Source organism: Babylonia areolata, chromosome 8 (assembly GCF_041734735.1).
Source record: "Babylonia areolata isolate BAREFJ2019XMU chromosome 8, ASM4173473v1, whole genome shotgun sequence".
Taxonomy (NCBI): domain Eukaryota; kingdom Metazoa; phylum Mollusca; class Gastropoda; order Neogastropoda; family Buccinidae; genus Babylonia; species Babylonia areolata.
The window spans coordinates 19,191,571-19,207,672 of record NC_134883.1 but is presented as its reverse complement, the minus strand read 5'-3'; the positions used below and the strand labels follow the sequence as shown (position 1 = coordinate 19,207,672).

Genomic DNA, 16,102 nt, shown 5'->3' with positions numbered 1-16,102 from the left:
GGTGGTGTGCATGTGGTCAGAATCACAGCACACAGTATCAGTTCAGCAGATGAAGTCAGCTGTCCTATTGCCAACAAAGTGATCATCTTGCATGCAGACCCAGAGCAATGCTACAACTGTCATGTTCAGTGAGACTTGATGAACAAGTTATCCTGTCACCAGCCAATTTTATACAAAATGATATCATGCATGCAGACCCAAAGCAATGCTACAACTGTCCCAGGTTGGGTGAGACTTGACGAGCTGTGTGTGTGTGTGCGCAGGTGCCTGACTACTGCGACATAGTGCAGCACCCTATGGACTTCTCCACCATGAGGAGCAAGGTGGACAACCTGGACTATCATTCCTTTGAGGAGTTCACCAAGGACTTTGACCTCATCATCCACAACTGCATGGACTACAATGAGGATGACACTGTGTACTACGAAGCGGCTGTCCAGCTGAAAAAGGAGGTGAGGGAAGGGGCTGGGGGTAGCCATCAGGGTCGTGTTAAACATAGAATATGTTGACATGGTAACTACATGATAGAAACATGGGTCAAGCCTCAACAAGCTCTCCTGCTGTGCATAGACACTATACAGCTTGTACGTGTTGTTAAATGTTCTCTATTTATTGTACATAAACACATTGAATATTCTATATTTATTGTATGTATGTACAAGTTGTACGTGTTGTTGAATGTTCTCTATTTATTGTACATGGACACATTGAATATTCTCTGTTTATTGTATGTATGTACAAGTTGAATATTCTCTAAATTTCCTACATATATATACATGTACAAGTAAAATATTCTCTGTTTATTGTACATGTACAGGCTGGATATTCTATACTTACAGCAGAAGAGCTGGTTAAAGTTTTACCCATATCTGAGAGATACTGACACTTTCATTTCCATGACATAGTCATGTCTGTCAACATAGGTTTTTAGCCATGGAGTGCAGATTAGTTTGATTTCCAACATCAAAGTTGAATGGATTTGATGACGATGATGATGTGGATAGCCCCCCAGTGCTGCAATGGACAGACTGAAGGTGACTGTGTGCAGGGGGCAGTGGTGTTGGAGGCAGCCCGACAGCAGATGGAGGTGGTGGGCTATGACATGGACACAGGTCTACACCTGCCACACACATCCAAGTCACAGCAAGCTGTCCACACTGAACAAGGTATGTATCGTTGTGAGAAAAACCAGTCTGATCACACTGTTGCAGCATACTGTGCCTGTGTATTGGATTTCATAGGCTGATTGTTCATTTCTGTTTATGTATGTATTTGGTACATTGTGATCATTAGACATGTCCAGATCTTTTTTTGAAATGGTTCTGGAATCCATCAGGGAAAGGGGGGGGGGGGACAGTCTTTACACACAGTTTGTACAAAACCAAAAGGAGACAATCTCAGCAGCATTGTCATCATTCTTCTCATCCTCATTTAATTATCTCTTTAGAAAACCGTCTCAGATTCTGTGGCCTTTCAGCCGTGACCTCAGTTTCAACACCCCTCCACTACCATTCTTGGTTTGAGTTCTGGCAGCCTTCATCATTAGCAGATTCATCAGTCTGTCATTGGAGAGATGTGGTGGCAGTCTCCTCTCTGGAGAGGAGAATGCGCAAGGTTACTCTGTGACCTGAATGTCATCAGCAGGAGGCATAGTAGGTTGTAACCTAAGTTCGTTGAATAAGAACAGGCACTACTGAACCGCACTGAAGGTAATCGTCAGCAGTGCAGGGCTGCTTTGGTGTGTGGCCTCCTGGTGACCTTTCATCAAGAGTTACCTGTGAAGTGTGAGTGTGGCAGAGGAACCCAGGCGTGGCTGTGTGTGTGTGTGGGGGGGGGGGGGGGGGGGGGGGGGCTTGGAATGAGTGGTGTGGGAATGATGCAGATGGGACAGCAAAAAAAAAAAAGGAGAAGAGGACTTTCCCCATTGTTGCAGGGAGCATTGTGGGCCAGGAGCTGCCCAAGGACCTGCCCCTCCAGGACCAGCTGAAGGCCCTTCAGGACCGACTGGACAGCATCAACAGCCACATGACAGGAGGTGCTCAGCTACTTGCTGCTTTCCCTCACCTCGCCACCCCTCTCTCTGCCCACTGCAGTCACCACCACTTCTTTCCTGACCCAACCCTCACCCTTTCTCACCCCCATGACTGAACAGTCACTGCAGTCACCACCACTTCTTTCCTGACCCATCCCTCACCCTTTCTCACCCCCATGACTGAACAGTCACTGCAGTCACCACCACTTCTTTCCTGACCCATCCCTCACCCTTTCTCACCCCCATGACTGAACAGTCACTGCAGTCACCACCGCTTCTTTCCTGACCTATCCCTCACCCTTTCTCACCCCCTTGACTGAACAGTCACTGCAGTCACCACCACTTCTTTCCTGACCCATCCCTCACCCTTTCTCACCCCCATGACTGAACAGTCACTGCAGTCACCACCACTTCTTTCCTGACCCAACCCTCACCCTTTCTCACCCCGATGACTGAACAGAACAGCCGTCACTGTTTCCATCACCCAGTCTCTTTGCTAACTGATCAGTCATAACTGTGCTCACAGGGGGGAAGCCCTTTAAAGAATGATAATTGTATGAGGGCCAGCTGAGATTGGGGGTGGGAGGCTTTGGAATATATGAGCAGTTTGACCCCTGTAACCAGAGTCTGGAATGCACCTTGTGCCCACTTTCAGACAGTAATATAACAACACGATAGAAAAGGATGTAAGCACTTATTTGTTTTGTTTGAATAGAGCTTTCAAATTTTTTGCTCATCAGTTGTTGCAGAACAGCCTGCTTCCACAATACTTTATTAGTTATTTTCAGTATGAATAGAAAACATGAAAATTGTCTGCATGGGGAGAGGGGCGTATTCTTGATTTGAAGATGTTTTGATTTCTCAGGTAGGCCTAAAACCTAGCTGATGCTTTTATTTCTCAGATAGGTCTAAAACCTAGTGGAATCCCATGTGGGTTGTACAGTGCATGTCCTGGTTTGGCAAGCTAGCAGTCAGGGTGAGGACTGCCACAGGTAGAGGTTTTTCCTGATCTGCGGAATGGATTGGGTGATGAGAGGGCGGATGTAGACAAGGAATTGGACTGAAAGGCATGACCTTAGCTTTTGGATCAACTAAACAATTCAGTTTTATTTCTCTGTGCTACGGATCATGTGGTGAGGGGAGGGGGTCATTTTTTCTGTAGAAGATATTTCAGACTTGACATTGATGAACACAAATGCATTACAGTGCAACATTTGCAATGGAAATAAGTGCAAACAGTTAAGATATTAACATTGAAATGTGTATAGATAATCTGAATATAATTTGATAAATGAATGTGTGGAAAAGTTGAAAATGGTCCCCTTATCTCAGCGTTTTGGGTTGATCACCAGTTCTTTGTGGGTATAGGACTCAGCTAGCTTGGTAAGAATGGGTCATGTTTGGGTTCCAAAGCCCAGGATAATGCAGACTGAAAGGAAATAAAGCAGAAATGTCTTATGTCATACACACGTAGCATCTTTGTGTCTTTGACTTTTGAATTGGCTGTCTTCCAGAGTGCTGGTCCAGTGGCAGTGAAGCCATTACTCAGATTGCTGTTCTTGTAGCCTACCTTCTGTGTGTGACTTTACACGTAGGGTTTGGTCTGGATTTCTACGCTGTTAGGAAAATGCTGCGTCTTATAAAGTATCCATGGCAGGGAATAAAATCTGTGGTTGGGAATGGTGGATAATAATTTTATATTCTACAGTTTGAACGACTGATTTTCATCTTCATATTTTGTCTTGTCTCTGTGTTGCCTGGCCAGTATTTATTTTGCATTTTGTGTGTCCCAAGAAAAGTTTGTTGCAGGAGTGAAATAAAGTACAGTGTAAAGAGTCTGTGTTGTGCTTTACCCTTTTTCTACATCAGTAGAGAAAATCATGCACTTCATGTCAAAAGTCCTTAATGTGTACACATGCTGAAGGTCCAAGGTGGCCACTACACACATTGCATTGCATCTGGCAGTTCTCCAGGTGATGGAAAGGTGACAGCATGAAATAAACCCACCCCAAAACAGACTATAGGTCATAGATGCCTTTGTCATGGAATAAAACTGATCACACCCTCATAAGACAGGAATAGCACTAGCAACCTAGAAATGCACAATAGATTTGTTTCAATAAACTGCTGTTGGCAGTTTGTTGCATGCAGTTTGTATTATCCATGTACACATATATATTTGGAACATTCAGTTGTGCTACACTGTCATGTTTAAACGATTGTAAGAGCAGTTGGTGCATCCTCAATAAAAGATTGCAAGAGCAAGACACATATGTTGGCAACACCAAAATAGGCTGAATACAGCTTACATTTTGTGAAAATGATAGACTGGAAGATTGACAGATAACCCACACATCCGAACAGAATGGATGAAGTGACAGAAGGAAAGCAGGAGTAGTGTGACTCCTGTATATGGGCTGTGTCAGTGGTCGCTAACAAGAGAAGTCTACAGGGCGCCGTGCCAAGCTGTCCAAGACTGTCCGCAAGCAGCTGATGACAGTGCGCCGGAAACTGTCCATGCAGAAACGCAAAACAGAGTGTGCTGACACCAAGGCTGAGGAATCAGGTGAGCACTGTTATGGGTTTTGATCTGATCTTCACAACATAAGCATTGGTGGGAGTGTTTCCATACAACACAGATTTCCATTTTTGTCAGTTTTTTGTGTGTGGTTTTTTGGGGTTTTTTTGTTGTTGTTTTTTTTTACTTTGGTATTAAGAGATACACATGGGTGAAGTGTTCCCTAGACCCATTATCTCAGTATTACAGAGATCAGTCTCTCCCACACATGCATATGCTCTCTTTCAGGTGATGATTATTTGGTGTTTTAATCTTATGATACGCTGTAACAGGTGGCCATTATTTTGTATTGCAGTCGTTTTTTTACGTACATAACATTCTCTTTCCAGTTGAGCCATTTGTGAAGTTAGTGAAATGGCATTGCTGATTTGATTTAGAGGTTGATGTTTTTTTAAAATTTGATTTCTATTTCATAATATACATGTGCTTCAGCATGCTTTTCCCGGAAAATCATTAAGAATTTTTCTTCCTCTTTATAGAAGCTGAAGAGAAATTCATTGTGAGTTCAGTAACCATGATCGAGCAGCATAGTAACCCCTGAATCTGGTAAGCAGGCATCAACATTTGTTACAAAAGGACCTGAAGGCTGTCCTGCCCTGTCTGAAGGAACTATTGATTGTTACAGTGGACCTTTTCCTTCAACTTGAATCAGTGTCAGTTGGTTTCACTTTTAAACGTAATGTTGTAGTCCACTGTTTATTTCCCAAGCCCCCCCATGTGAAGGTGTGGACAATGCCCTGACTGCCTCACTCTTCCCTCTTGCAGCCTCCTCGGGCACCGAGTCAGAAGCACAGACAGAAGCCCCCACAATCACCGCTCCTCGCACGCCATCCCCTCCCCCTGTGGCCTCTCCCCCCAGCCCCCCTCAGGCTTCCCCTCCACATACCAAGAGCGCCTCCAGAGGTGGGGGGCGGGGGCGAGGGAGGGGGAGGGGCCGGGGGAGGGGGGGCTACAGTCGTCATCGTCAGGAACTGGATGAACCCCCCAAGCTGCAGCCAAGTGAGTGGAGCACCCACACTGTGTGTTCGTTGGAACACAGCACCCACACTGTGTGTTTGTTGGAACACAGCACCCACACTATGTTTGTTGGAACACAGCACCCACACTGTGTGTGTTAGAACTCAGCACCCACACTGTGTGTTTGTTGGAAAACATCACCCACACTGTGTTGGAACACAGCACCCACACTGTTTGTTGGAACACAGCACCCACACTGTGTGTTTGTTGGAACACAGCACCCACATTGTGTTTGTTGGAACACAGCACCCACACTGTGTGTGTTAGAACACAGCACCCACACTGTTTGTTGGAACACAGCACCCACACTGTTTGTTGGAACACAGCACCCACACTGTGTGTGTTAGAACACAGCACCCACACTGTGTGCTTGTTGGAACACAGCACACACACTGTTTGTTGGAACACAGCACCCACACTGTGTTTGTTGGAACACAGCACCCACACTGTGTGTGTTAGAACACAGCACCCACACTGTGTGTGTTGGAACACAGCACACACACTGTTGGAACACAGCACCCACACTGTTTGTTAGAACACAGCACCCACACTGTGTTTGTTAGAACAGTGCACCCACACTGTGTGTTTGTTGGACTGTTGGAACACAGAATGGTTTCCTGTTGATTGGAACACCGACCAATGGTAGCAACATGTAAACACACTTGGGGGAGGGAGAGTTTGTCAGTCAGTCATGATTATAACCGCTTTTGAAGAAATTGCACTGAAACATTACTAGATCAGATGCATTGACAAGACATAGGTCATGTACTATTATTCTTTTGAAGGGGTTCCAGCAAAGGGATTCCATCCAGTCCTTTACAATTTGAGAACTAGATTTATAATGGGAACAAAAGTAAGACTTTGTTCTAGGACATAAAACATTAAAAATGTTCTGTGTGACTAGAATATTATTGTCAGGGGATATTAGTAGTTTTAAGAAAAATATGTTAAGGTAGATGGTGGTATTATATAGTGTTGAGGTAATGGTAGCGTTACAAAGTGTTGCGGTTATGGTGGTGTTACAAAGTTTTGATGGTGGTGTTACATAGTGTTGAGGTAATGGTAATGTTTCAAAGTGTTGGTGGTGGTGTTACAAAGTGTTACGGTTATGGTGGTGTTACAAAGTGTTGCGGTTATGGTGGTGTTACATAGTGTTGAGGTAATGGTAATGTTTCAAAGTGTTGGTGGTGGTGTTACAAAAAAAACACACATAGTGTTGAGGTAATGGTGATATTACAAAGTGTCGGTGGTGGTGTTACAAAGTGTTGTGGTTATGGTGGTGTTACAAAGTTTTGATGGTGGTGTTACATAGTGTTGAGGTAATGGTGATATTACAAAGTGTCGGTGGTGGTGTTACAAAGTGTTGTGGTTATGGTGGTGTTACAAAGTTTTGATGGTGGTGTTACATAGTGTTGAGGTAATGGTGATGTTTCAAAGTGTTGATGGTGGTGTTACAGTGTTGTGGTTATGGTGGTGTTACATAGTGTTGATGGTGGTGTTACATAGTGTTGAGGTAATGGTAATGTTTCAAAGTGTTGGTGGTGGTGTTACAAAGTGTTGCGTTTATGGTGGTGTTACAAAGTTTTGATGGTGGTGTTACATAGTGTTGAGGTAATGGTGATGTTACAAAGTGTTACGGTTATGGTGGTGTTACAAAGTTTTGATGGTGGTGTTACATAGTGTTGAGGTAATGGTGATGTTACAAAGTGTTGGTGGTGGTGTTACAGACGACAAGGTGGGCAGTGTTAACAAGCAGAGGCTATCTTGTGACCAGCCCCCAGAACTCAAAGCAGCCCACACCCCTTCCCCTGCCGGCGTCAACCGCCGCAATGCCGTCCTCTTCACCAAGAAGAAGAAGCCAGCACGCCACCCTCCCCCTCCCTCCACCCCGTCCAAGTCCCCCCCTCCCTCGTCCAGCGACCAGACCCCCAGCTCCCCTCTCCCAGCCCGCAAGCTAGGCCGCCCCCCCAAGAACAAGTGGCAGCAGCAGGAGCCACTCCATGTGGACACGTCTGAACCCAGATCCCCAGAGTCCAACCCCTCCAGGGGACCCGCCAGTCCGCTGGGCCCCTTCTCTGCTGGCAGGAAGCGCTCGGGCAGCCTGGGTCAGACCTCAGACTCTGAGATGAAGTCTCCCCCCCCAAAGCGTGCGGCAGTGCTAAGTGCTGAGCCCAGCCTGGAGCCGATGGGGGATGGGCCGGAGGGCCCTGACCTGGCCCAAAGAGACAGCTTCAAGACCTACCGCAGTCGTAACATCCGCTCCTCCTCGGAGTCGGACACTACGTCGGAGCTCAGTTCTGGGGATGAGTCAGACACATCCTCCTGCAGTTCCAGCAACCAGAGTCCCTCAGGTGAGTCAGGTGTATGTAGTGTGGCCTTGTCACAGTGCTGTGTCTGTGGGCACCTGTCTGTGTGTGTTGTCAGTGTCAGCCTGAACCCTGTCACCACCCATTATCTGACACAGCACCTGTCTGTGTGTGTTGTCAGTGTCAGCCTGAACCCTGTCACCACCCATTATCTGACACAGCACCTGTCTGTGTGTTGTCAGTGTCTGTTGTCAGTGTCAGCCTGAACCCTGTCACCACCCATTATCTGACACAGCACCTGTCTGTGTGTTGTCAGTGTCTGTTGTCAGTGTCAGCCTGAACCCTGTCACCACCCATTATCTGACACAGCACCTGACTGTGTGTATTGTCAGTGTCAGCCAGAACCCTGTCACCACCCATTTTTTGATGCCATCATTTGATTCATCACCTCTGGTCTCTTCATTCTTCCAAGAAGGGAAAAGAAAAGAAAAGAATTTGCACATCTGAGACAGAGAAAATGTTGGTTATTTCAGTTTTTAGAATTTCGTTTGATGAAAAAGATTGGGATGTCCAATGATTATCCTCTTAGTTCTGTAAGTGTAATGGTTCTCATTTCCTGTTGTGTGTTGAAAGTCCATGGAATTCTGTTCTCATTTCCTGTTGTGTGTTGATGAAAGTCCATGGAATTCTTTGTTTTCATTTCCTGTTGTGTGTTGATGAAAGTCCATCGAATTCTCTTTTCTCATTTCCTGTTGTGTGTTGATGAAAGTCCATGGAATTCTCTGTTTTCATTTCCTGTTGTGCGTTGATGAAAGTCTATCGAATTCTTTGTTTTCATTTCCTGTTGATGAAAGTCCATGGAATTCTCTGTTCTCTGTCTGTTGACTTTACCTCTCCGCTTTTTCCTGTTGTTTGAACTGCTTGCAGTTTGTTAAATGCGCCCCACCCTCCTTCAGTTCCAGGTTGACATGTCTACTTCTCAGGGTGTTGTTGCCGACGTGTTGACTGTCAGTGTTTACCTAGCCCTGCAGTGTAGTGTTCAGAGGTGTTTTGCCTGGTTAGGGCATGCTGGTCCTGTGATGGCCTATTGGTAAATGGCTGGGTGGGACTGATGTGTGATAGCTAGTCAGATGGTGGTGAAAAGGTTGTGTCAGGGGTTTGATGCTTGGATGGGTGGTGGTAAAATGGTTAATTCCGATGACAGGGTTTGTTGGTTGGTGGTGAAAGGGTTACTGGCAGTGACATTATGGCTGCCTTTTAGTTTACTGAGGTTTGTGTCAGTCAGAATGCACTGGTCATTTTGTAGACACTGACTGTTCAGCCATTGTGTGATGTCCTGATGGTCAACCTGGCCTTTGTTCAGTGTGTGTCCTGATGGTCAACCTGGCCTTTGTTCAGTGTGTGTCCTGATGGTCAACCTGGCCTTTGTTCAGTGTGTGCCCTGATGGTCAACCTGACCTTTGTTTCGTGTGTGTCCTAATAGTCAACCTGGCCTTTGATCAGTGTGTGTCCTGATGGTCAATCTGGCCTTTTTTTAGTGTGCTGCCTGGCAGCCTGACTACCAGGTGGTGAAGTGACCTGTTCCTGCTGTTCATAGCCCTTCATACCCTGTGGTCTTGGAGGAGTGTGTGCACTTTTTGTGTGTGTCTGTCTGTGTGTCCTTGTCATTGAAAGGTACGCATTGTGAATAGTGTTCTGCATTGTTGTTACATTACATAGTAGAACCAGGATTTACAAAAGGTAGCGGAGAGTCCCTGAATTGCCAAAATGATACCAAGAAACAGCAGTGTTCAGAAGGGGCTCTTGGATTGGACCATGGCAAAAGAGGCAGTGGATACTTAACTGGCATCAGCATAGCGTTGCAGCATGACGCATTGCACTGTCTGTTTCAGTGTCTGACTAAACACCTGTCTTTTGTCATTATGGTGTCTGTGTCTTTGGAAACCCAAGTCACTGTCTGACTTTACTTCTTATGGGTCAAACATTACATTATTCATAGGTCTATTTTTGCATTACCACTTTGAAATAAACTGTAGTTTTGTAAAGGAAAGGCAATTATAATACTCCATTTGACTCCCTGTGTCAGGTTATGACAGCAGTATACAAATAAAAGCCTGAGTGAAGCAGCAGAAAGCTCAGCTGTTGGAGTTCATCATCAACAGTCCCACCACACAGTTGTGGATTCTCATGGCCCTGTTTTTTTCCTCTCTTTCTGTAAAAATTGGCTTAGATTGATAACCCACCTTCTGTACACCCCACCCGCTTTGTTTGCTGTGCAGTAGTGGAACAACCTGTCAGTTCTAGACACTGGTCAAGTGCTTTTCTTCTGTTCTCTTTGTTTCAAAGCACCTGTTCTGCCTCAGTCCTAGCCTTTGCAACATGTACAAGCCCAAACTGGCATTTCCTGCTTGCTTCTGCTGCTTTGGCAAAGTTGAACTGGCACTTTTTATGACAGTATGTTGCACTTTGAAAGTAATGATTAAGTGTTAACAGTGTGTTTTTGTTACTTGTTAGTGAAGGTGCTGTGCATGGTTTTGTTACTTTGGTCATTTGATTTGTTTGAAGACTGCACATGACATCAGTTAGGTTTTGCTGTGAAGTTGAACACTACCCACATAGCTCATCTCATTTAGTCAGGGCCATCCTTGAGTTACTAGCTGTTGATGGGCAAGAAGCACTTCAAACTTGAGTAGCTTAACTCATTCACTGGAAGTTGGGGAAATGTGATCAGTTGAGACTGGGTGTAGTTTGCCATGGTACATGGACTGATGGAGTATTGTGTACATGGTTAACTATCCTTGCTGCACTGTCTGGTCTTTGATGTAGTTTGTCCAGATATTTTTTGCTCTGCCTGCACCCTCCCCTACCCCCTTCACTGCTCCCCCCCTTCCCCCCTCTCACTGCACACCCCTCCACTCCCCCCATCACTGCCCTGCCCCCACTTATCACTGCCCACCCCCTCCCCTTTCTCCTTATCACTGCCCATCCCCCTCCCCTCCCCCTATCACTGCCCATCCTGCCCCCCCTTATCACTGCCCCCCCTCCCATCCTACCCCCTGGCCTCCCCCCTCACCCCCCCCATCCACTGTCCATCCCCCTGCCCCCCCCCCCCCTCCTCTCCCTCCCTCTCACTGCCCCCCTCCCCTCCTTATCACTGCCCACCCCTTCCCCTCCCCCCTTATCACTGCCCACCCCCTCCCCTCCCCTCCCCCAATCACTGCCCATCCCCCCCCCTCCCCCAATCACTGCCTATCCCCCCCTCCCCCCTATCACTGCCCATCCCCCTCACCCCCCTCTATCAGTGTCATGGGGAACACATACTGTGATACACACACACACACACACACACACACACACACACACTAACATACAAATTTCATTTTAAGTGAAGGCTTCATTTTGGCATGCAGCATCACATGTTGTCAACATGTATCATGCTAACCATGATTGTATTCAAAGCGTGTAACAAGCTGCCATGCTGTGCACAACGTATAATCAGGGTGCAAAAGGCTGTGCACACCTTATAATCAGGATGCAAAGGGCTATGCACACCTTATAATCAGGATGCAAAGGGCTATGCGCATTATGCTTAGATTTGTAGGTTGGCATACATACTTTTCTTAATCAGTTTGTTGTCTTGCTACTCTACTTACATTGCTCTTTGCTGGAGTGGAAGACATTAGATTCTACGTGTGTGTGTGTGTCATTGTGTAAACTTGTAAAGTGAGTGTGTTGTTACTACTGTATGATTAACTGGTTGTTGAGGGCATGTAATGGTGTGGCTTGTGTTTCCCTATGGTCATATGTTGTGCGGTATCAGTGTGAAGTGACTATTTTGTGGTGTCAGTGTGAGTGTGTTGTTTAGTGTCATTGTGAAGTAAATGCATTGTGGTGTCAGTGTGAAGTGTATGTATTATGTGTTGTCAGTGTGAATGCATTGTGTGATGTCAGTGTGAAGTGAATGTATTGTGTAGTGTCAGTGTGAAGTGAATGTATTGTGTGGTGTCAGTGTGAGTGCATTGTGTGGTGTCAGTGTGAATGCATTGTGTGGTGTCAGTGTGAAGTGAATGCATTGTGTGGTGTCAGTGTGAGTGCATTGTGTGGTGTCAGTGTGAGTGCATTGTGTGGTGTCAGTGTGAATGCATTGTGTGGTGTCAGTGTGAAGTGAATGCATTGTGTGGTGTCAGTGTGAATTAAAGTTAATGTATTGTGTGTTGTCAGTGTGAATGAATTGTGTGGTGTCAGTGTGAATTCAAGTGAATGCATTATGTGGTGTCAGTGTGAATGCACTGTGCGATGTCAGTGTGAATGTATTATGTGGTGTCAGTGTGAATTGAAGTGAATGTATTGTGTGTTAACAGTGTGAAGGGAATGTATTGTGTGGTGTCAGTGTGAAGGGAATGTATTGTGTGTTGTCAGTGGGAATGCATTGTGTGGTATCAGTGTGGAAGTATTTTGTGGTGTCAGTGTGAAGTGAATGTATTATGTGGTGTCAGTGTGAAGTTAATGTATTGTTTGGTGTCATTGTGAATGCATTGTGTGGTGTCAATGTGAAGTGAATGTATTGTGTGTTGTCAGTGTGAATGCATTGTGTGGTGTCAGTGTGAAGTGAATGTATTGTTTGGTGTCAGTGTGATTGCATTGTGTGTTGTCGGTGTGAAGTGAATGCATTGTGTGGTGTCGGTGTGAAGTGAATGTATTGTGTGGTGTTAGTGTGAAGTGAATGTATTGTGTGGTGCTAGTGTAAATGCATTGTGTGGTGTCAGTATGAAGTGAATGCAATTTGTGGTGTCGGTGTGAATTGAAGTGAATGTATTGTGTGTTGTCAGTGTGAAGGGAATGTATTGTGTGGTGTTAGTGTGAAGGGAATGTATTGTGTGTTGTCAGTGGGAATGCATTGTGTGGTATCAGTGTGGAAGTATTTTGTGGTGTCAGTGTGAAGTGAATGTATTATGTGGTGTCAGTGTGAAGTTAATGTATTGTTTGGTGTCATTGTGAATGCATTGTGTGGTGTCAATGTGAAGTGAATGTATTGTGTGTTGTCAGTGTGAATGCATTGTGTGGTGTCAGTGTGAAGTGAATGTATTGTTTGGTGGCAGTGTGATTGCATTGTGTGTTGTCGGTGTGAAATGAATGCATTGTGTGGTGTCGGTGTGAAGTGAATGTATTGTGTGGTGTTAGTGTGAAGTGAATGTATTGTGTGGTGCAAGTGTAAATGCATTGTGTGGTGTCAGTATGAAGTGAATGCAATTTGTGGTGTCGGTGTGAATGCATTGTGTGGTGACAGTGTGAAGTGAATGCATTGTGTGGTGTCAGTGTGAAGTGAATGCATTGTGTGGTGTCAGTGTGAATGCATTGTGTGGTGCCAGTGTGAAGTGAATGTATTGTGTGGTGCCAATGTAAATGCATTGTGTGGTGACAGTGTGAATGAATTGTGTGGTGTCAGTGTGAATGCATTGTGTGGTGCCAGTGTGAAGTGAATGTATTGTGTGGTGTCAGTGTGAATGCATTGTGTTGTGTCAGCGTGAATGCATTGTGTGGTGTCAGCGTGAAGTGAATGCATTGTGTGGTGTCAGCGTGAAGTGAATGCATTGTGTGGTATCATTGAATGTTGGTTCAGTTGTCTGGGTTTTTCCCAGCTGCAACGGTCTCTTCTGCCAGGGTTCAGCATGTACACATGGACTGACAGGGTTTAGGGTTCAGCCTGTACACATGGACTGCCAAGGTTCAGGGTTCAGCATATATATACATGGACTGCCAAGGTTCAGGGTTCAGCATATACACATGGACTGCCAAGGTTCAGCATATACACATGGACTGCCAAGGTTCAGGGTTCAGCATGCACACATGGACTGCCAAGGTTCAGGGTTCAGCATATACACATGGACTGCCAAGGTTCAGCATGTACACATGGACTGCCAAGGTTCAGTGTTCAGCATGCACACATGGACTGCCAAGGTTCAGGGTTCAGCATATACACATGGACTGCCAAGGTTCAGCATGTACTCATGGAGTGCCAAGGTTCAGTGTTCAGCATATACACATGGACTGCCAAGGTTCAGGGTTCAGCATATACACTTGGACTGCCAGGGTTCAGCATGTACACATGGATTGCCAGGGTTCAGCATGTACACATGGACTGCCAAGGTTCAGGGTTCAGCATGCACACATGGACTGCCAGGGTTCAGGGTTCAGCATGCACACATGGACACGCTTACTGCTGCTGTCGTCCTACACCCACACAGACCTGCTGATTGCCATTATAGTTGTGTCCAGTTATGACACACACATGCGCGCACACACGCACACATGGACATGGGAGTGGGTGGGTGTTTGCTGGCATTGCTAGTCTTTGTTAACAAGACTGATGGGGGACATGCTTACTTTGCACATGTTTATTCAGACTTTGATACACACCTGTACACGGTCATCACCACATGGTCTCGCCATCTTTTTGCTTCCTTCCCCTGATGTGCTTTAGTTCCAAACTGAAGAGAAATGTTTGCTCTCAGTCTTATGGTACTCCAAAATTGATACTTGTCATACTGATAACTTAGTGTTAGGACTTGCCTTCTTCTACTTGCATCATTTGCAAAGTCTGGAAATCTCTCCCTTTTTGCAGATCAGCTTTTGCAGTCTCACATTTCTTACCACATCTCTGTGTGTGCAGGAGAGTGTGTGCGCTTGTGTTTCAGTGCTATGCTTATTTGCACTCATAAATTGCAATGTGTAAACTATATTTTTTGCTATTCCTGTTTGAATTTACCTGAGTTATCTTATGTTACTGTAATTATACAATTTGTGATTAGCATTATTGATGTATTGTTTTGTTGTATGTGTCATTCCAGTTTCTTTCAGTTGAAATTGCTGTGGTACTAGATTTGTTTGTGTACACCTCATGTATCGTAGTAGTCTTGCTGCAGACAGTTTGAGTTACATACCTTGTGTCTGGTCCATTGCTGATGCAACTGTATTGGGACATGTATGTTTTGGAATCCCGACTTGTTTGGCTGTAGGGATTTATTTGACTGTGTGTATTTGAGTGTGTGTGTGTGTGTGTGTGTACCCCACCCTTGTGGTTGTGCTGATGTGACTGTGTCGTTGCTCGGCTTGCCGCCCGCCCCCGCCCGCCCGCTGTACCCACGTCTGTGCACCCTGCCCTGGCTACGTGTAGCTTGCTCAGACTCAGAGCCCGAGACCATGTGGCTTTTCGGCCCTAAAGAAATGAGCGGGGACATGTTAGAGCTGGCCCCTCCTGGCTCCTCCCCACCTGTCAGCTCCCCTGCTTCAGCTTCGACTCTCTCACCTAACAAATCACCAGGTGAGCCTCCACCCCCTGTCCCTAACCCCTATCTGTGTGCTGCCCTGGGAGTGCTGTCTAACTGTGGGGCTGTCTGTGTGCTGTCATGGGAGTGCTGTGGGGCTGTCTTTGTGCTGCCATGGGAGTGCTGTCTGTCTGTGGGGCTGTGTGCTGTCAGCGGAGGGCTGTCTGTGGGAGGGCTGTCTAACTGTGGGGCTGTCTGTGTGTGTGCTTCCATGGGAGTGCTATCTGTCTTTGGTGTCGTGGGAGTGCTGTCTAACTGTGGGACTGACCGTGTGATGTCTAACTGTGGGACTATCTGTGTGCTGTCATGGGAGTGCTGTCTAACTGTAGGGCTGTCTGTGCTGCCCTGGAAGTGCTGTCTAACTGTGGGGCTGTCTGTGTGCTGTCATAGGAGTGCTGTCTGTGGGGCTGCTGCCCTGGGAGAGTTTTCTAACTGTGGGGCTGTCTGTGTGCTGTCGTGGGAGTGCTAACTGTGGGGCTGTCTGTGTGCTGTCATGGGAGTGCTGTCTAACTCAACTGTGGGTCTGTCTGTGTGCTGTCATGGGAGTGCTAACTGTGGGGCTGTCTGGTGTCATGGGAGTACTAACTGTGGGGCTGTCTGTGTGGTGCCATGGGAGTGCTAACTGTGGGGCTGTCTGTGTGGTGTCATGGGAGTGTTGTCTAACTGTGGTGCTGTCTGTGTGCTGCCATGGGAGTGCCGTCTTACTGTGGGGCTGTCTGTGTGGTGTCATGGGAGTGCTGTCTTACTGTGTGGCTATCCGTGTGGTGTCATGGGAGTGCTAACTATGGTGCTGTCTGTGTGGTGTCATGGGAGTGCTGTCTAACTGTGGTGTCATGGGAGTGCT

General features: G+C 46.2%; 1 protein-coding gene across 10 annotated transcripts in view; it reads left to right on the top strand.

Moving 5' to 3' along the window:
• LOC143284620 (peregrin-like) overlaps positions 1-16,102 on the top strand; it is a 49,616-nt gene that overhangs the window by 12,156 nt on the left and 21,358 nt on the right. For 5 of the 10 annotated variants that reach the window (XM_076591467.1, XM_076591466.1, XM_076591465.1 and 2 more), the window contains exons 7-13: positions 264-452; positions 1,049-1,166; positions 1,934-2,035; positions 4,485-4,598; positions 5,376-5,609; positions 7,355-7,978; positions 15,108-15,254. In XM_076591467.1, the coding sequence (XP_076447582.1) occupies positions 264-452; positions 1,049-1,166; positions 1,934-2,035; positions 4,485-4,598; positions 5,376-5,609; positions 7,355-7,978; positions 15,108-15,254 (1,528 nt within the window). The remainder of the gene's footprint in view (positions 1-263; positions 453-1,048; positions 1,167-1,933; positions 2,036-4,484; positions 4,599-5,375; positions 5,610-7,354; positions 7,979-15,107; positions 15,255-16,102) is intronic. The other 5 variants (XM_076591472.1, XM_076591471.1, XM_076591476.1 and 2 more) reach the window with 2 other exon arrangements.